At 43.2% G+C, this 20,407-nt stretch overlaps 1 protein-coding gene across 2 annotated transcripts in view; it reads left to right on the forward strand.

Moving 5' to 3' along the window:
- Positions 1-885: 885 nt before the first annotated feature.
- Positions 886-20,407, forward strand: part of CIITA (class II major histocompatibility complex transactivator) — a 48,014-nt gene continuing 28,492 nt past the window's right edge. Inside the window, exons 1-6 of one of the 2 annotated variants that reach the window (XM_090024433.1) lie at positions 886-978; positions 7,254-7,397; positions 9,370-9,498; positions 11,098-11,157; positions 12,190-12,273; positions 14,573-14,632. In XM_090024433.1, coding sequence (XP_089880559.1) covers positions 7,271-7,397; positions 9,370-9,498; positions 11,098-11,157; positions 12,190-12,273; positions 14,573-14,632 — 460 coding nt within the window. In that variant the 5' untranslated portion in view covers positions 886-978; positions 7,254-7,270. The remainder of the gene's footprint in view (positions 979-7,253; positions 7,398-9,369; positions 9,499-11,097; positions 11,158-12,189; positions 12,274-14,572; positions 14,633-20,407) is intronic. The other variant, XM_090024434.1, reaches the window with a different exon arrangement.

A 20,407-nucleotide genomic window follows, 5' to 3' on the forward strand; every position in this document is an offset into this window, starting at 1 on the left:
ATAGAAAAAATCACGGACTAAATATAGACATTAGATTTATGGCACATTGTAACTTGCCTGTCATGTGATAAACCCAAATAACACATCTGCAATTTACCAGCTACATTTTGTTACCTCTACCCACAATTACCCTTTCATACTTACTATCTCCCATTCCTTTTGAACCTTACTGCCACCAATTTGCACTTTAACAGACCTGCATTTTGGTTTCTATTCTACCCAGGAAAGCAACACAAACACCAACAGAATTTCTCAGTGCCTGAAGAAAGGCATTTGTGCCCGAAGGCCTCCAAAGAAAACTTTTTCCAGCTATTTAGTTGGTCTAATAAAAGATGTCACATCAACCCAAAGAACTTTGTCTGCCTATGTTCTTAGACCAACATGCGTACAAGCAAACATTTCTCACCTGGGCATTTGTTATATTTACTGCTCATGTTACAATAGTAGAAGGAATATTTGTATGTTTGATGACAAGTTAAGTAAGATGCATTTCCCTTTCTTTCCTCCATATTTAGTTTCTTATTGTGTGGGTCTTTCGTATTGCAAAACAAAAAATCCCCACAGGAAATAGAAAAACAAAAGCATAGACAGGCAGGGGAAGTGTGGGCCACTGCATCCTGAAAGCACTTTAATGTTAACAGTAACTAGATTCCAAGACAATTCTGTTCCTCAGACTCAGCTCCTCCCCCCACCTTTTTTTTTGGCCCTTCCATTGGCTGTGATTCAGCCTGGGATCTGGTAGGTAGATTACAATCTTCTAACTGATATGACTGCCAGTTAATGCAAATTCTGTTTACAACAAATATCGGTGAGACATGGCAGTGTGTCTAACGCCTGTCATAGTGTGCTTGTACAGACTTGTATTAGCACAAGACGCATGCGTGAAAAAACTCAAACAAAATTAACTTGGCACAGATCCTGGTATGAGTACTTTCATTTCCAGCTACCACAAGATGTGAATACATGTTGAGCTGTGAGGTAAGGAGGGTCCTCTGATCTTACTTTACTTTTGTTGATGTAGCATTTAAAACGTGCTTCTGGGGCAGAGTTGAGCTGAATAGAATTGTATCTGGACTCTTCATGGGAAGCTGCTTAGGAAGATTTTTGGGAATCAATGGCATTTCTTTCCTCCCATTAAGAGCCTGCATTAGAGCTCAGAGATTATCTAATGCTTCATTGTTCAATACGTTGAAAGATTTTTTGAGGAAGGTAGGAGAGGTCAGGGAAAATTTGCAGAGGGCCTCAGCTTTTCTTAGACTCTGACTGTGTTAGAAGTGACTTCATCTTACTTTTCTCTTTTGGGGTTCCCCCACCTACTTCTTTCAATTCTGCCGTTATAGATTTGCTGTCAGTGACCATAAGTAGTAGCTAGTAGTAGCAACCCCAGACTTTGCAGCTGAAAAACAGAGCAGTGAGGAAACAGGAGTAGACCAGTTTCTGCAGGTCAGTTTTCTCTGTAAATCTTGAATTTAGGACTGCTGCATGTCTGGGGCAAGGTGTCTGGATTTTGGAAAGGGAATAACTCTTGGTATTCTGATTCCTATTGCCTTATTTGATTTGCATGGGATCCCGGTTACTTAGTTTTGTATTTGTGTTAGCTTCAGTTTTGTATTAAGTAATTTCACCTGATGTAAAATTGTATGCAACTCCTTTCACATGTGCATATTTGTGTGTGTATGTGTGTTTCTTTGTGCACATTTTTCTGCCTTTGTGTGAAAGTTAATAAAAGTTAATCATTAATGAAAAAAAATTAAAGTGACATCGTTGGTTTGGATGAAGTTAGGATGAAACTTTGGATGTTGGCTTATTTTCATGTTGGCTGTTGTGCAGGGTGAGGGAATTATGGTTTCTGTTTCTCTGTTGAGGAGACTGGCTGGGAGAGCACCTTTGAGCTGTGATATCGGTTCCTGCTAAGAGGCTCCAGGTTCTTGGTTCTGACTTGCCTGTGGAACCCCCCCACATTTTCTCTTTATTATTCTAACATAAAAATCTGGACTAATAGTAGTGTAACAGATGGAGCAAGAGACCAGAGCCCAACATGCTTTCTGGAGATGCTTCTGACTTTGGGGAAAAACTTCTGAATTTTTCTGCCTGAGTAAGGTAGGCATTGTAATACAAGGAGACCTGCACGGAAGTTATTAAAGAAACAAAATGTAAAATGTACACAACTCTGTACATGTCTAAAGGAGAATTTGGCAAGATAAGGAGAAGTCTTTGGCTAAGGTCACCCTCACTCCTCTTCCTTAGGGATTACCAACCCAACCAGCAGTACTACCCAGAATGGGAACAGGTCTTCCAATGCTCTCTGCTCTCTCCATTATGTATTACCAACCAGTCACTTTCCAAAAGTGTATATGAAATTCTGGAAGTTAAAAGGGCATTTTTAGGATTTGACTCGTGTTTCTTGTGATTAGTTATAAAAGTACTGCAAATGGACTGAGTTTGCACAATCGCATGTATTGATCAAACACATGCGAGAGGCAAAGATTTCTTATAGTGACATCTTTTATGGAACCAACTATGTAGCTGGGAACAAGTTAGACCAGCTTTCTAATGCAAGACATTCTTCATCAGGTCTCTGAACCAACACAATTAGTGTATGTATTAGAGCCCAGAAATAGTGTGAATCAAGTGTCTGTGGTGTTTTTTAATCTTTTTTTTTCATTTGGATACACACTGAACTGTTTTGAGTCTTAAGCATTACTACAGTTTGTTTCATTCAAAGGGCTGCTAAAAGTAAAAAATCCAACTTAATTGACTAGCATTCAAATTAGGAATGTCAGATGCTGAGTAATTCTTGTGGCGAACATAACCATCCATCACTGAAATATATTGAAGTGATATATTGCATCTATCACTAAATGTGAATGTTTAACAAACTGTAGTAAGTGATATATATATATATATATATATATATATATAAAATAGAAGTGATATATTGTATTTTCACAGACCTGTATTTTGCATTTTGGTTTCTAATTAACACAGGACAGTACCTGAACCAACAGCAGACTCTCTCCAATGCCTGAAAAAGGGTGTCTATGCCTGAAAGCTTGCAAAGAACAATTTTTCCAACTATTTAGTTGGTCTAATAAACAATATAACATTTACCCAGAGAACCTTGTCTGGTTGAAGTGATAGATACACTTTAGACTATTAAAGGTAAAAACCATCTGATTACCAAAAAACCTGCAAGAAAGGGACACATCCATTTAATAAACTGTTAACACACAGTTTAACAAGACTCCGTAGACAGAAAGGCAGAATTACACTCTGAATTTTGCCTCCCACCCTCCATATTTCCTCCTAGGTTGCAGCTGAGGCACGTTGCAGGGCAGGATCTGGAAACTGGTATTACCTCTGCCTGTTATACTGTATCTGTCCTGTGGCCGCAAGACTTTAGTTTGTAGTTTTGCTATTTCAACACCACATATTTTCTCTTAACGTTCTGACAACATGAGAAGTCTGGAATAATGACAACATGAGAATCTGGTGTATAGTCCAAATTATTGGCAGGAACGTGGCACTCAGAGGAAAGCATTAAATGGCCAAAGGCCTGCATATGTGCATATGATTTACCAAAAGCTTAGCTTAGTTTTCCCTCAAAGGCTAAGCAGCTCCAGGTGTTTGAGATCCAGTCCACATAGCTGTTAATCTGTTCTCTTGAGCAGTGTCTTGAAAATCCACTTTCTCTTCCTTTACAAGCTTTTGGCACCTGTTGTGCTTCATTTCAGCTTTCCTGTTGTTTGGTCCCCACTGTTCTCACCCACACATGCTGGGCTCCTCCCCCATGTGAAGTCCTGGAAAACTCTGTTTAGCGGTAGATTAATTCAGCAGAAGAAATAGCATGTGTGGCTTTCACTGTAACAACAAAGTACAAGCTCTATTTTCTAACCCTCTGCCTTGTTCCTGTTTCACATGAAAGTTCAGTTTACAGTCCACTTTCAGTTAGTCAGTGGTGGGTGAGATATTAATTTCAAAAGCTTTATAGTGTTTCTAAAGAGACTCATAACACAAAGAGTCCTTTGTGCACGTATAGCCTACCAACCTGTGTACACTCAGTTTGGTTCTGCTGACTTCTGCAGCAGGAGGCAGGGAGGACATGGCTGTTGGCCACAGGGCTGCCAGGCTACTCATGCAGTGTTACCCATGGCTCTATCACATACTAGGCTCTGTAGGGAACTGCTAATAGTTTATAACATTTCTACTTGCTTGTCAAAGTTCAAATATGGTGGGGGGGACAAGACTTTCAGTTTTAAAGTTGCTTAAAATACTTCTCTTTTGAGTGGTTTTACACTGAACCACATTGTGGCTGCCTTTTTCTGTAGTATCTTAGGGTGCTGTCGCATACGACATGTGACACATGTTTAAACGTAGAACATGTTTTGAGCAGTCTCACCATAATGCTTTCTTACTATAATGTGGCATAAGCTGCATATGTTCTGCTTCAGTTACTGGATCCTACTGCACTGCACCGGAGCCAGCTGGAGACTCTGGGGTAGTCCTAGGGCTGGGACGAATAATCAACTAGTTGTTGGTCTCAATCAGGGGACCACACAGGAGCCAGGAAAAGGCTTTATCTCCATGGGGCATCTTCATCACTTTATCTCCATGGAGCAAACCAACATTAGCTCAACACTTGTTATTTAATACAATCTGGAGATACTCTTCACTGGAAAAAGTGTAACTTTGCTTCAATGCAATATGATATGATACAATGCACTTAGCACATTTTCTTGCTTGAACACATTTTAAGTGCATTTATCACATGTTAAGTATCCCATACAACAAGGTCCTTAGTGAGATGGGATGGTGCACTGAACCTTTCTTTATGCCTGCTTTCACATACTCTTCATCAGGTGCTACTAACTACAAAAATATATTGACTCCTCTTCCATACTCCCCATACTGAAACCCTGGCTATTTTTCAGTTGTCCCAGGCCTCTTGTGTTACATCAGTGAAATAAGGAATGGAATGTCCGTATCCTAGAATCAGGGAAACAGGCTGTAACCATAGTGGTCTACAGGCAAAAGGAATCAAAACTTGTGGTAGAGGTGATATTTTTTATTGGACCAATTAGATATTTGCAAAAAATGTTATGGTTATGTTTCAGAAGGAAACATAATTCAACAACACCCTTCTTGCCTTCAGACAACTTTGAGGCAAATAGACTGCTCTAACTTTTATCTTAGCCTAATTGGCACAAAAGGATCTTTTCCAACCAGGAGATCTTACAACACCTTCAGTGCTCCTGTGAAATATGAATTTTCATTTTCACCTAGGAGAAATGTTATAATCTTTGCATTGTCCTATGCCTGAAGACAGGTGAGTGTGCCCGAAAGCTTGCAAATAAAGATTTTTTTTTGCAAATATCTATTTGGTCTAATAAAAGATATCACCTCTACCACGAATTCTGACTATCATAGAATGAAACTCTCTTCTACCACCATTGTTTCCCTTGTCACTAGACCTCTCTTCTTACTTGTTCCTCTGTCCTATCCCCCACTCACTCATGCCTTCTGCTTTTTTCACACCCTCTGTGTTGTTATTCTCATACTATCTGCAATGCAATCTATCCTACCATACAAGTCACTTAATACAAAGATGAATGAGCCCTAACAGTAGAATGTATAGATTACTCAGCCCTGTAAGATCAGTGGAAAACATACCAGTTCTGAGGACATACCAATCTACTCTGGTGACAGCTTGCATTCAAAAGCTATTATTGCTGCCCTCTGTTTTAAAGTTGAGTGCTTGTCAAAGGAATTGGAGTAGCAGCCTAGAAACTAAAGTCCTGTGGCCACAGGATAAGTACAATGAATAGGGCAGGGGTTTCAAACCCATCAGACCCCATGGGCCAGAAGAATGGCACAGGATGGTCCGTAGGCTGAAGGAATGGAGCAGGATGGGCCCTAGTACTGGATCCTGCACCTACCCTGGCTGGTCTGGGACTGTTGCATGCCATACCTACTGCATGACCTGTGGTCTGGGCAGTGCTTGCCCTGGACTGGCCAGAGCAGGTACCACGTGTGGCTTTTACCCCAGACTGACAGGAGTGTGCATCATGTGTAGCTCATGTTCTGGACCAGTTAAAGCAGGTGCTGTGTTCACTGGATCTGGCAAGCAGGATGGGTGGAGCACCAGCAGGCAAATGATGTGGCTTTATGGGGCTGATCTGGCCACAGGCTGTATCTTTAATACTCCCGCAATAGGCAAGGCAAAGAGTCTGCTGAGTCTTTGGCCTGTCTGCTGATTCTGCCAGAAGTAGGTCATTTAGTGCCAAGCTGATAGTGGAGATGTTTCTGAGTTGTGCTCACTTTTTGGATCTAGTTTGAACTGAGATCTGCTGATTCATTTCACAGTGGCTTCCTGACATTGGTAGAGTAAATTACATGGGTCACCAGCCTAGGCTAGATTCAGACCAGTGACCAAGAGATAAAACACTCTGACCTCAGATCATTTCTCAAACTGTGAGACCAGAAAATTATTTTATATTGTTATATCATCAGGAATTTTTTAACAGTGTCAAAATTCAGGAAAGTGTCTATAATCTAAATTGCACAGTTTTTATGAAAACAAAGAGATCAATACTGATATTTTTCTAATCCCCTTTATAATTTCATTGCCATTGTTTCATTTCATCATTTATAACTTATCTATTAGTGACCTTTATTTTTAAAAACAGGTCAAGAAGGGACATATCTTAATCCCAAATTACCACTGACAGACTTTTCAAAATACAGCCAGTGTAATAAAAATGAATATACAGCAATAAATGATAAAGGTTTACAGCAAATAAATTGTGAACACTGATAGGTAACATCTCTTTAAATCACTTGACAAAAATGATGAACACATAGAATAGGATGGATTTGCAAATGTGCTTGAAACAAGAAAAGAAAAAGAGAATTTTGTTATGAAAGTTAATTGGAGTAATCTGAGAGCATTATAACTGTGAATGGTTGGTGTATGTCTCTTGTTAGGGCAGGAGAAGATTTACTAGCCCTCTAGGTCGGATGGTGTACCTTCCATTTTAAGATCTCAGCATCTTGAAATTAATGCAAGTAGCAGATACTCAATGGCTTTCCCAATTTGCCTTTTCAAAATACAAACAAAATGCTATAGGATCTTTGTTTGTGTATACAGCAGAACTTGACTTTAGGTTGTGAATGCTATGAGCTTAATGATAAGTTGTCACCATTTTAAAAATGTTCTCTATTATCCTGTTCATCATTTTGTGTTTTGGCTTCAGGGAACAAAAGACAAACCATGGATTCTTCAATTTTGACAGAAAATAGCTTCCTTGATTTGCTGCACAGTGACATTGATCCAGTGCACCTGTATACCCTGTTAGATGCCAAGTCAATTGAAAATGAGGAAAGTGAGGTTTTAACAGGTTGGTAATCCATGTGATTGGGAAAGGGGGTTCATCCAGATGCTGGAAGGAAGCATTACTGTCTCCTTTGAATGAAACAATTGCACAAAGACACTTCATTATGGTGGCTGAGCTAAAGTTAATGCAAATATGGCATTCTGAGCTGATCATTCTCCATTATTATATATGCACATCTAGATACAGTACTTCATTTCTAGACCCCAGCCTGTGATAAAAAAATTGTATATCTAAGGTTATTACTTTCAGTTTACCTTGTATCATACAAATCACACCGAGTGGTATGTGTGAGACTGTGGGTGCTGGCATACAGGAGTAACTGCCATGAGCAAGGCACTTGTTTACTTGTTTGTTTACCTGCACTCACTGTTCTCTGTCCCTGGGTTCCTGTATAGGAGGGGCAGCGATATTTGTTGGACTTGCTTTGCTAGTCAAAGTCCACTGTATGACTAGCTTATAAAAAATTGCCTAATGTTGAGACTAGGCAAAAGACTCACAGACCATGCAAGCAGTTCCTAAATACTGCTTATGATAATTTTGATTTAGTATCTCATGTTTACAAAGAAGCATAAGAGCTTATAAAAATGGTGGAAAGATGCAGATCTCTAGCCTAGAGGACCTGAATTCCTTGCCTAGCACCAAAACATGACAACATTTCCTATCAATTGGAATGGCAGGGTTTTCACTTGATACTGGTGGCATTACCTGCACAGGGGCAAAGCAGGAGAAGATCAGGCCCCCAAATCTTAGTTATTTCATGCTTGCTTATTGCCTCATCTGAGATAAGGGGTCAGAATTGTACCATGTAAATTTCTGATTGATGCTGAAGTCTACAGGAACTTGTCTTGCAAATGCAGCCCTACATATGCAGGATATCTAAAAGAAGGATGAGTGAAAGACTAAAAACCCTATTTTCTTCTTGAGATCTGTCCACCCTGGAGACTGCAGTGCAGTGTATATACCAAAGCTACCTGGGGTACCAGAATTAATTTAGCTGAGAAGCAGGGTAAATTACCCCAATGTGAGCCTCATGCTACTACATCTAAACTGCTCCCAGCACCTGCAGTAACACATTTAATACTAATTCAGAAATCTCTACTGTACACCATAGCATGCAATGTGAACCCATCCTTACTTATAACAGTGAAATTCTGTTTACTCATATGCCTGATTGTCAGCGTTGTAAAAAAAGACGTGTTCAATAATTTCACATGTGGTGGTCAGTTTTTTTAGCTTTAACTAGTTTCTATTCCTATGTAATGAGTAAGTGTTGGTTAAGTTATTAGTGAACCAAATTTTTTTGCAACGGTCTAGTTGGCCTAATAAAGATAATCGCCTCTACCACACTGACCTCCTCCTCCAGAACCTCCTGCTGAGGTTCTGGCTGCACTTTTCCCCACACAAGTTTCTTTTCACACTCCCCATCCATGGCCCCACCAAGGCCCAGGACCTCCTGGTCAACCTCCTCCTGGCCCTGGCCAAGCTAGCCATCTGGCTTACCAGGATGGAGGCTCTGGCCGGGAGGGTGCCCGGGGACTGTGGGGCCTTTTTCCTGGACCTGCTCTGTTCCTGCATTTGAGCAGAGTACTACTGGGCAGTAGCCTCTGGCTGCCTTTGAGAGTCAGTGGGTGCTGGCTGGCATGCTCTGTTTGGAGTCCTCCAAGGGTGCGCTAATTTTAACTCTCTGACCTCACTGACACTCCTTTTTTGTCATTTTTTGTACCCTGGAATCAGCTGAAGGCTTGGATCCCATTGCTGCCCAATAGTGGCAGCCCACAGTAAACTAGTGGGCTAAACTAAGTCATCAGATAGGTCTACCACACTGGCCACTAGTGAACCAAAGGGTTTTGAAAAGCTCAATACAGAATGAATGATTCATGAAGAATTACTAATTCTGTCTTTCAACTTGTTCTGCCTTCTCCATTTCTCCCTGACAATGTCATTCACAACCAATTTTAACTTCTTTTTAATTTAGATCCTGAAACAGACACCATCAATCATGATCAGTTCAACAATTTGGATATATTTTATACAATGGAAAGCAGTGAGAGTGGGGAAGAATTATATATCTGTTCAAACACAAGAGAAGCTTATGCTAGAATAGGTATGAGATTTTTTTTTGTGGAGTGGTATGTTGGCTTTTAATGTTATTTTCTGCTTTCTTGAAGCATTGGTTCCTTGCTACTTAACCTTTACAGTAAGGTCAGGCTAACTTCAGTCTTTTTTTGGTCTAATGGAGTTAGCATTTTGACAATTATGACTGCTCGCAGACATTAAACACACACATATGTGCACACACACTTTAGCAGAAGAAGCAATGTGTTAGTTTGACCTAGCTCCTCAGCATCTATATAGATTGGGTGCTTCAGTTGGGTGGGGGGGGCATTGGCCCTTTGATCTCATAGCTGATTCAATCAGCTATGAGATCAAAGGGCCAAAAAACCCCCACTGAAGTGCCTGATCCATACATAATGCACTGCCCCTTCTGGGCATGCGCTGGACAGCATGGGAATGAGCCGAGTTTGAAGTAAAGCTCCATTTTGGGGTTTTTTTTTTAATGTCTGCAAGCAGCCATACATAATTTTAGTCTCTACAAGAGGCAACAATTATATGTGGGATGATGATATATTTTATTGGACCAAACTGAATGGTTGGGATAGACTTAGACAAGCTTTCAAGTATCACAGTACTCTTCCTCAGGTCTCTGGTGGAGAAGCAGACACACATCCAGTCAAGCTAATAAAAGATATCACCCACAAAAATTCTTGCCTCTTGCATAACTCCTGCACCATCATGGCTACAACATCACTTCAACAGTATCATAATTTAATATCTAATATCTTTAGTAAAACCTACTCTAATAAACGCCCCTAAAATAATCAAATCACTTACCTTGCCTAAAACTTGCTACAAATCTTCAATATAAAAAACTAGATATATAGTGTGCTTATCACTAATCATATGATGTGGCAATTGTGTCCAGCACCTTAGTATTAATGTGCATATATGTATGATTATTATAATTAACTTTTTCAATGAATATGGGTCCTTAGAGACAATTCCCACTCTCAGTAAAAGTAATAGATTTCAGTTGTCTTAATGGGAACAGAATTGATCTCACAAGGGCTTAACCACTAGTCCTGTTAATAATGCTGGTTAAGTGAGCAGTCAGTTATGAGTGCTGGCATGTATCAGTGCTGTAAGACCAGCCAACAGATTGCATTTTTATTTCAAGTCCTTGTGAAAGAGTTATGTGGCTTTCCAATGCAGGCTTATCAATAAGTATATCTGAAATGCGTATAGTCATACGTTCCCATTGCAGGAGTAAATTGCTGTGGACAATGCTAAATAATAATGCTTTTAAATAATAGAGATGTCTGCTCACATGTACAAGTCCAGTAATGTTACATGAAATTTGTACATCCCGCAGGAGGAACGGTCATCCTTGAATATACCAGAGATTTTGGTTGATACGGAAAAATACATGTTCAGTAATAACTATTTCCTGCTTGACATTTCCTTTTTTAACTTCCCTATTTTCTAGTGCTTTGTATTGCTTGAAGACTGAGCTTACTAAATAAGCAACATTAATTTAAGGTTTATAATTCCTGTGAAACTGTAATATGGTTTATGCAAGTAATCTACAATAGTTTTCTGATGTAAAATTTCCCATCTCATTGTGCTGTGTTGTCCTTCTGGCCAGCTGGTTTAGCGGAATATGTGCTCAAAGATCCACAGGAGAGGCAGATGGAAGACACGTTTGGTAAGTTTATTACATGGCAGGCAGAGATTCACTTTCTTCGTAGAAGAACTGTTTGCTTCCAGGAGGGGTTCTCCATTTTCAGGAGACAACCACAGAAACTGTTTAGCATTTTATACTATGGAGTAAGTTCATAAACAGTCTCTGCTGGTACAAGCGTAACATTTTTAATCCTTAAATCCAAAGACCTTTACAGAGGTCACACATTCCTACTTTATACATAGAGAAACTGAGGCCCAAAAGTGCCTTATCCAGGGTAGCACAGCAGGTCAAGAATAGAATCCAGGTTGTCAGACTTCTGATCTATCTATGAAAGTGTTGAGATGCAGCCATATAATTGAGACAATTCATATTTAGTAACTTTTTATTTCTACTTTAAAGATTCATAATGAAATTTTGTCCAGTCTCAGTGCATTTAAGGCTTTACTTTTTATTTATTAGTTCATGGGAAAAATTATATTCACTTCAGAGGAAACAAGATTGTTCACAATACTTGTATTTGAATACATCTAGATCATGGTAAGACACTAGGTAACTCATCAATTCTCACTTGGAAATTATCTGTTTATTATTCTTTAGTCTTTCTAAAGAACACACCAATCTTTTTTTGGATCTAAAATTGAGTTCCAAATTCCATTACTTGCTTAAGGCTGAGGTCACAGATCAATCAGACCTGCTCTGGAAATGAAATCCAAGCATTGTGATTTTCAGTCTTCTCTGCTAGTCACTAGACTCCATAGGAACACATTTCAATTTAAGTAGGCCCTTCAATATGTGACGACTATGATTATCTCTTGTACTGTAAGCCCACATGATGTTGTAAAAACTGATTTCAGATTTCCTTGAGCTTTTCGTATTGTGCAGGTTTGAATACACATTTGGTTTACATTTTTCCCACATCTTTACTGCCCAACAAGACACTTTTTGAATCCACTTGTTCTGCATTTTAGTGTTCAAATTTAGCTTTGGCATGTACACTGTGTTTGAGAACCATGTTTATTCAAATGTGGCAGTTGCGTGTTTTTCTGTGTTTAGCAGGAAACCTTGTTTTTGATGAAATGGCCAGTGAAAGTACAGAGAGATTTACAGATGTCAAGATGCAAAAATGTCATAAACGAAGTAAGTGAAACAAAAAGAGTGTCGCTGGGGAGCAATTTGCTTAGAAAGCTGTAGCAGTTATAACTTTTGTTTTTAAAGACTCAGCACTGTACCTATTGGTCCAAATACCCTGATGATATAAGCATCTCCTCCAAATCCAAGGGCATCATGCCCACTTAAACATAAGGTGAACTTCTCTGTTCTGCCTCTGATATACATTTGGAAGGTTTATTGTCCTATAGCATGACTCCAAGCATAGCAGGTTTACCATCCCTTATGTTCCTTTGCTCTAGTGTATCAAAGTTGAAGTGGTGTTTTTGGTGTATTTAATTTCCCCTAAGGATTTCTTAGGTTCATTATTCCCTTTAAAAACCCAAAGAAACCATAGGTCACTGAGATAAAAATGTGCAGCTTAGTGAAAAACTTCCATATTTATAAAACAAGAAACCTACAGTTCTGCACTAACCGGAAACTGCCTCTGTTTGTAGTCTATCACAGGGCTATATGCGTAGCTGCTAAAAGACTGCGCGCCAATTTTCTGTAGAGGGTTGCATGCCTTGAGTTATGCTTCAGAGTTTCATGGTAAAGTAGGACCAGAAAGGACCTCATGAGGTCATCTAGTTCAGCCCCAGGCAGAATCATCCCTAACTATAAACGAGTCCAGCCAAGTCTTCATTTAACCCGCTCTTGAAAACTTCCAGGGATGAAGATTCTACAACTTCTCCTGGTAGCCTCTTCCAGTGCTTGACCACCCTCATAGGAAGTGGTCCAACCTAAGTATCCTCTGCTGCAACTTGAAGCTAGTGCTCCTAGTCCTGTCCCCTTAAGCCACAAAGAAAAGTCTATCTCAATACTCTTTTTCCCATTTTGAAATCCCCTCCTCAGCCTTCTCTTAAATCCTCATCATATTTTAAAATGCATAAATTAGGTACCAGTAAGAGAAACTGGGTGTGTCTACATGAGACACTTTACTGCACAATAGACTAATCTGTGCAGTAAAGCGTCACCATGTAACCATGCGCAGCAGCTACTGCTCAGAAAATTAGTCTACTGAGCAGTTAGCTAGTAACTGTAAATACAGGTACTAAATTAACTGTGCAGTAGTTACTGTACAATGGGGCTCATGTAGATACTGACTGGGATCAAATTTGCACCTGGTCAGCCATACCAGAAGGGGACCCAATCCTGGCAGTGTTCAGCTCCTGGTTCCCACCAGGGACCACCCCCACTCAGTGTTGCAGGGCTCCTGGCTCCCCACAGGAACAGGGAGATGAGCAGTAGGCTGTGAAAAACTTCAGGTGGTGATTCAATTCAGAGGAGATTCGGCCCAATTTGGTGGCTGAATCTCTGAATCTGAATCCAATCAGGAGACCAATTTCAAGGTCCAAATCAATTCAAAGCTCTCTGAATCTTCAGAAAAGATTTGGAGAGCTTTGATTTGAGCAGTCCCCGGTAGCTGCAAATAACTCTGAGCTGGTAACTACTAGGGGCAGGGGAGAGGGGGCTAGGGGAGTGGGGAGGGGACCATGGGGGGACCCCCAACCCCCCATTCCTCCAGCCCCCCTAACCCCGACCTGCTGCCCCAGTCCCCCATGGCTGCCTGCCCCAGCTCCCAGTACCTTAAAAAAAAGCCCTGGTGCTCACGGGGTGCTGCAGGGCAGGGGTCAATCCCTGCTGCCCCCCCACTGCCCCATGCTTCACAGAGGCCTAATGAACAGCTCTGGGACTGGGGAGCTCTTGCTTCCCGACCCAGCCTAATTTATGCCAGGGGCTGGGTGGGATCTTTCCCATTGTTGGGGCAGCTGGCAGCAAGCCCCCAGCTAGGCAGGGATTCCCCACGCAGCCAGGGGCCGCCAGGAGCTGTTCCACTAGCTTGAACAGCTGGTGGAACAGCTGGCATCAAGACCCTGGCTGGGTGGGACTGATCAGGACAAGGGGCTGGAGAAGTGTTCCTTCCCCCTCAACTGTTTTCTAGCCCCCTACCCTATTCAGACGATAAGGGCACGGGGCTGTTCCCCCACACTCTGGAGTCCAGGCCTGACCCTAGTGTCCCTTGCCAGCCTGGGGCTGGCACTTGGGGGAGCCTAGAGCTCCCTCTGGCTGTCATATAGTAGGAGAGAAGCCCTGAACTGCTCTAGTTGGGAGCAAATTTGCTCCTGACAGGTGCACGTGTAGACGTGCTCTCACAGAAAGTTTACTGCACAGTATTTGACTGTGCAGCAAGCTTTCTGTGCATTAATTGCACATGTAGACACACCCATCTTAGATTATCCAATTTACCTCATCTTATATCATTAACAATAATGTTTCTTATTTTTAGAATTCTTAGGCACTGCAGAAAATCACTGTGATACTTCGGAACCCAAATGCAGGAAAACAGGTAAGTTATTAGCTAAATACATGTGATGGGCTAGCTGGCCTTGTGCTACAGGACTTGCATGATGACTTTGTGCATATGGGGGTAGAGCGCACCCTGGCGCTAGCCTGTGAGTGGTTCTTTTGGTCCAAAATGGCTGAAGACGTAAGGACTAAACACTCAAACTGTGATCGGTGTGCGGAGGAAGACCCTACTCGCTCGAACTGCCTATCTACACACCATCCAAAGCTCAAAACCCATGGAGCTCATGTGCATAGATTTCCTAACCATAGAAAGGGAGGGGCACCGAAAGGGGAATGTAGTGGTTGTGACAGACCACTTCACCCAATATGCCCAGGCCTTCCCTACGTGAGATCAAACAGCAAGAACAGTTGCCAAAGTACTGTGGGAAAAGTACTTCTCTGTACTTTGGGCTGCCCACAAGAATCCACTCCAATCAAGGGCAAGATTTTGAGAGCCAGTTGTTGTATGAAGTACTGACAGTGGCTGGCATACAGAAATCAAGGACTATACCCCACCACCCTCAAGGGGATCCTCAACCCAAGTGCTTCAGTCGCACTCTCTTGAATATGCTGGGTACCCTCCAGCAGGAACAGAAGGCCACATGGAGCCAGCATATTGCATACCTGGTGCATACCTGCAACTCTACTAGGAATGGTGTGACAGGGGTCAGTCTGTATTTACTCATGTTCGTGGGGGGAGCCCTGGTTACCCATAGATTTGTGCTTTGGGGTAGAACGAGTCTACCAACAACATTTGACTCATGGTCAATATACACAACAGCTTCAGGACCATCTCCATCGTGTGTATCGACTGGCAGCCGAAACTGCTGGAAGAAACCAGCAATGCCATAAGCGGCTTTATGATGCTCGAGTGCATGAGCAGGGGTTACAAGAAGGAGAGCGGGTGCTGCTGCGAAACCTGGGGCTAACTGGGAGACACAAAATGGCTGATTGGTGGCAGACTGAACCCTATACAGTGGTGTGACACCTGGGAGACCTCCCAGTATAGGAAATCTCCCCTGAGTCTGGCCTGGGTCGAAGTTGCATGGTCCACTGGAACCTCCTGCTGCCTATTGGCAAATTGGTGGGGCCCCCTCCGCCTGAGAGAGAGCCGTGAGAAGAGAGGCCTAGGCCTCCCTGTAGAAGAAGGCCTCGCGCCACCCAGCCGGCAGTTGTACGTGCAGCTCCCCCGGAGGACTCTGACTCTGATGGGTGGTACCCTGCTGACTTTCACCCGAGCTTAGGACCTGCCACTCCTCAGGGGGAAGGGGAGACAGGGACTGCTGCTTGTGGGGCCCCGCCTGGTGAGACTGAAGGAGAAAACATCCCCACGCCTTTACCTGCCAGTGGGGCAGACTCCTCCAGTGGGAGAGAACCTGAACCGCCGGGGCCCTCATGGAGTCCTGCCCCAGACCGCACCCCACAACCAAGGCGGGAAGTCCGTCTCTTCACCTACAATGCCCCGGGGGTACTGGGGGAGGTCTCCATCGCTGCCCCTTGGGTCCAGTAGTCCCCCAGGCTGAGGCCTGTGCTTCACCGGGGACGGTGACAGGTTCTGCAGGGGAGGATGTGACGGGCTAACTGGCAGTGACCAAGCCCAGGGCTTTTGAAAGGGCAAAAGACGATTGGAGGACTTGGGATTCCCTTTCCACACCAATCAGGCCCCAGAGACTCACCCCCCCTCCCCCGTGTCCCAGTTGGCCCCTCGGGTCACCTGCAGGGGGATAAAAGGGGCAGTGTGGGGCTGACTCAGGGGAGAGACCAGCAAGGGACAACAAGGAAGGAGCTTCACAGAGCTGAGCCAGCGGGGAAGGAGCAGTGCCCCAGAAGAGCCTGAAAGAGCAGGACCTGCAGACAGCAGTGGGACCCTCAGCAGTGCGGTGTGTGGCTGGCAGGAGAGGCTCCCCACTGGGCTCCAGGAAGGATCTGAGCAGCGACCTGAGAGGTTCCCAGCTCTGCTTCCAGCTTCTCTAATCAGAGACCAGGCAGTCTGATGTGATGAAAGGTCAAGACCCCTAGCAGGCTAGAGCAATGCTGTCAATGGTAGCTGTGTGGCAGTGTTCTTGGCCCCCATATGGGAGATCTGGGTTCATATCCCAGCTGAGGTGACTTGGGGTGAGTGAGACGACAAGAAGCAGATCTTCTTGCAGTAGAAAGGGGCCATTGTGTTTTTGCCCCTTTCTCCCCCTCCAGGTACCAAGGCCCTATATTTCCTCGTCATTTGACATTTTGCATTTTGTGCCTTTTTATATTTCACCAACCTGTATTGTTTGTTCTGCTGTTTGTGCGTTATATTTTGTTAACCCTGTTTTTTGTCAATGATTGTAGGTGTCTAACCTTTGTTGAATCCTGCCCCCTTGGAGCACTGTAGTGTCCACTATACCCTCTGATTTATGCCTGTTATGTTCCCAGTAGTAAAAGGTATATGGTTAAGTCCCCATTGGTGGTCTGGCTCTGCTCTGTAGGGGGAGGAGAGTCCCTACACAGCGCTTGTGCCCTGCTTTGATCCCTTCAATTGGAGAGGGGGTACCTCTTGGAGTACTGCCCAGGTTACATACAGAATGGAAAAATGACTTTGGAAGTAATTTCTTTGGCATTCTGATATCCCTAGCAAGGTGTTAAGGATAATTATTGTAGCTCCCACATACTTGGGCTAGGCTGGGTTTACTAATATAGTAATAAAATATGTCGGAGAGCGTCCATGCATTAATACTAAAGGTGTTGGTTTGGGGCAGTGGTTCTTCACCTTTTTAGATTCAGGGCACTTCTCCATGACTAGTTTGGCAGCATCCCAGTTGAGAAGCACCACTGTGCTGCTTCAACTTACCCCAGTGCTTCTCAACTGAGCTACAGCCACCAGCATGACTGCCACAGCCAAGTGAAATTACGCAGCATGCCTTGTACTCAGCCAGGTAAGTCTAAAGCAGAAAGGAGTGCCCAGTCTTGCTGCAGCACTTTCCAATCACCCCCTACCCCCACAGCCCGGTTCCTACTCCTCCTTGAAACAGAAGCATGCAGGATAGTTCCACCTGCCTTGATGCCTCTGCTTCCATAAGGTATGTGGGAGGTCACACCAGGAAGGACTGCAGCAGGATGACGTGCTTCTGCCTACTTTAGGCTTATCTGGCTGTGCATGAGGTATGCAAGGCACCCATGCCACAACACACCTGAAAGGTTGAGAACCACTGGTTTAGGGACTTTTTTGTTCCCTAATCTGTGTACTGAACTTTAACTGATTCAGTCTGGAAGAGGACTGCGTTACTGCTGGGAACTAGGACATTTCTGTATTCCTTATAAATAGTTGGTACACTTGTGCTTATGCTATGTTACTTGCTACAGAAGTAGATCAGAAGGGAGCTGTTATACGAACCACAGAAACTACACAGAAGGGCCAAAACAATGAAAAGAAACTTCTGCATTGCACTATGTATTGGGAAGTTTCTTTTCATTGTTTTGGCCCTTCCTGTGTAGCACATTTTTAGCTGATCAGTGTCCTAGGGCCCAGCCCTGTTTATACAGCTCTTCCACTCAGGCTGAGAACCTAGGGTTCAAAGGACACTGACCAGCTAAAAATATGCTCTGTAGAAGAAAGGGAGGGGCAAGCCTTCAACTTCATACCAATAGATTACTTGAAAGTCAGGGTGTGGTAAGAGCAAGAGTTTAGTTTGGTTTACATCCAGTTCCCTGAAAGCCAGGTACCCTTTAGCAAATAAATCCTGCTTCATTTTGGAGACACTGGTTTTCTCTTGATGCACGCTATTACTGGTCCAAGGCTCTTGCAGGTGCCTTTAAACATATTAAGCAGTAGTTCCTAACCAATGTGCGGCTTTCAACAATGCCACAGCTTGCCCATCTGTAGCGTGGTGAAAGTGCCAGGCATGCCTCTTGTGGAGCCAGATCAGGAAACAACTGTGGCAGAAACAGGCACTCCTGACTGCCCTAAGGCTGCCTGATAAACCTTTATCTGATAACCCTAATGCCAGCTCCTGCTGCATCTGCTTCCTGATCTGACTTTGCAAAAGGCATGCCAAGCGCTTTCACTTGTTTACAGCAGTGGCAGCAACCTGGTTGAGGACCACTTCATCTGAGGCAATACAACCGTGGTTCTCAACTGGGGTGCCACTAAATTTGGACAAGTTCTTGAGGGGTACCTTGAGGTTGGGAACTACTCTTCACTAGAAGGGTTGGTAACTCAAGTTACGATACAACCCAGAGACTTTCAAGGAGTGGCTGGATACAGATGTAACCTCTAGGGCTGTGCGAAATGGCACCGTTCTGTTTTGACTTGCATTTTGACATTTCGATGGAACAGTCTTTCATTTTGAATTGGTTTAGATTCAAAACTGCTGTTCCATTTCATCTTGTCAAAACAGTTTCACTGTTTCACCCGTAGCCAAAGGGAAAGCTCAAAACAGCCTAAAACTGTCATTTCTGGCCTGATTTGAATGAAACTTGCAGACATAGTAGCCCCTTCTGAGGGCATAAAGCCTGCTAAGCTTCAAGGAGATACATGTAGGGGTTTCAGGGAAACTGCACCTCAAAGTCTTGGAAGCAAAACTCATGTCACATGTATGTGTTAAGCCACAGTGGGGTCAAAACTGCGGACATGCTAGGCCCTGCTGAGGCCACAATGCCTGCCAAGTTTCAAGGAGATAGGTGCAGGGGTTTTGGGGAAGCTGCATCGCAAGCTGCGGACAAGCAAAACTTGTGACATGGGTGTGTTAAGGCGCAGCAGGGTGGAAGCTGCCGGGATTGTGGCCCCTAATGAGGCCACGAAGCCTGCCAGCTGTCTAGGAGATTGGTGCAGGCACCCCTAGCTGCTGACAGGCAAAACTGGAACACAGCTCAGTAACTGACACCAAGGCAGAAAGCAGGGCAGTTGAAACAATGCTGCTTTTTATGCGGTTTTTCCATCCCACCCCCAGAGCGGTGGGATTGGAAGGACCTCGGGAAAGGGTGACTGTCACTGGCCAGCTACGCAGTCAATAATGAGAGCACTCCTTCCCCGCACTTCCCCCGCCTGTTCCTTACTTTAGTTTCTGTTTCCCTGCAGGCAAACCCACCTTGAGCTTCAAAACTCAAAACGTTTTGAAAACTTTTAAATGTTTTGACTTGCCTCATTTCGTTTCAAAGCTCTCCGTTTTGTTTTGATTTCACTGTTTCAAGCTCGAAATGAGTCGAAACAGCATTGAAATGAAACTGCCAGTGAAATTTCACACAGCTCTAGTAACCTCCAGAAAAAGTGGAAACATAAAAGGGTTTCTCAGGACTGGAAAAAGATTTTGGAAAGGCCAACCTACTTGGCGACCATGACAGATCTATATACCCAGGCCAGTTATTACACTGTCAGTTTGAATTGTGCAGCAGGATTGCACAGATACTAACCTGCAAAATACTCTTGAAGGACCTAACTTCATTTCTCACATGAAAAAAAAAGAAAGAAAATGCATAGTCCTGCAAAGCCAAATGTAATCATCCTTGGGAAATACAACATCATATACACTAGCAAAGAATGACAGCATTAAATTTACCAAAGTTCAAAATAAACTTGAAGTCACTACTGAGATTTCTCAAAGGGAATATTCTGGTAATGATGTCACCACCATAAAGTCTCAGGTTCCCAAACAACAGAAACAATGATCTGTAGTTCTGTGGGCTAAATGCACATGATCTTGTTCATTCTTGGAAGCTAAGCTTTCCTGTATCGGGTTTATATTAGAATGGGAAATTCCCTGGGAATTCCAGATCTCATAGTTGTGGTTGAACAGTAAGTAAA

Source organism: Crocodylus siamensis, chromosome 12 (assembly GCF_052110815.1).
Source record: "Crocodylus siamensis isolate JL-2025a chromosome 12, ASM5211081v1, whole genome shotgun sequence".
Taxonomy (NCBI): Eukaryota; Metazoa; Chordata; order Crocodylia; family Crocodylidae; genus Crocodylus; species Crocodylus siamensis.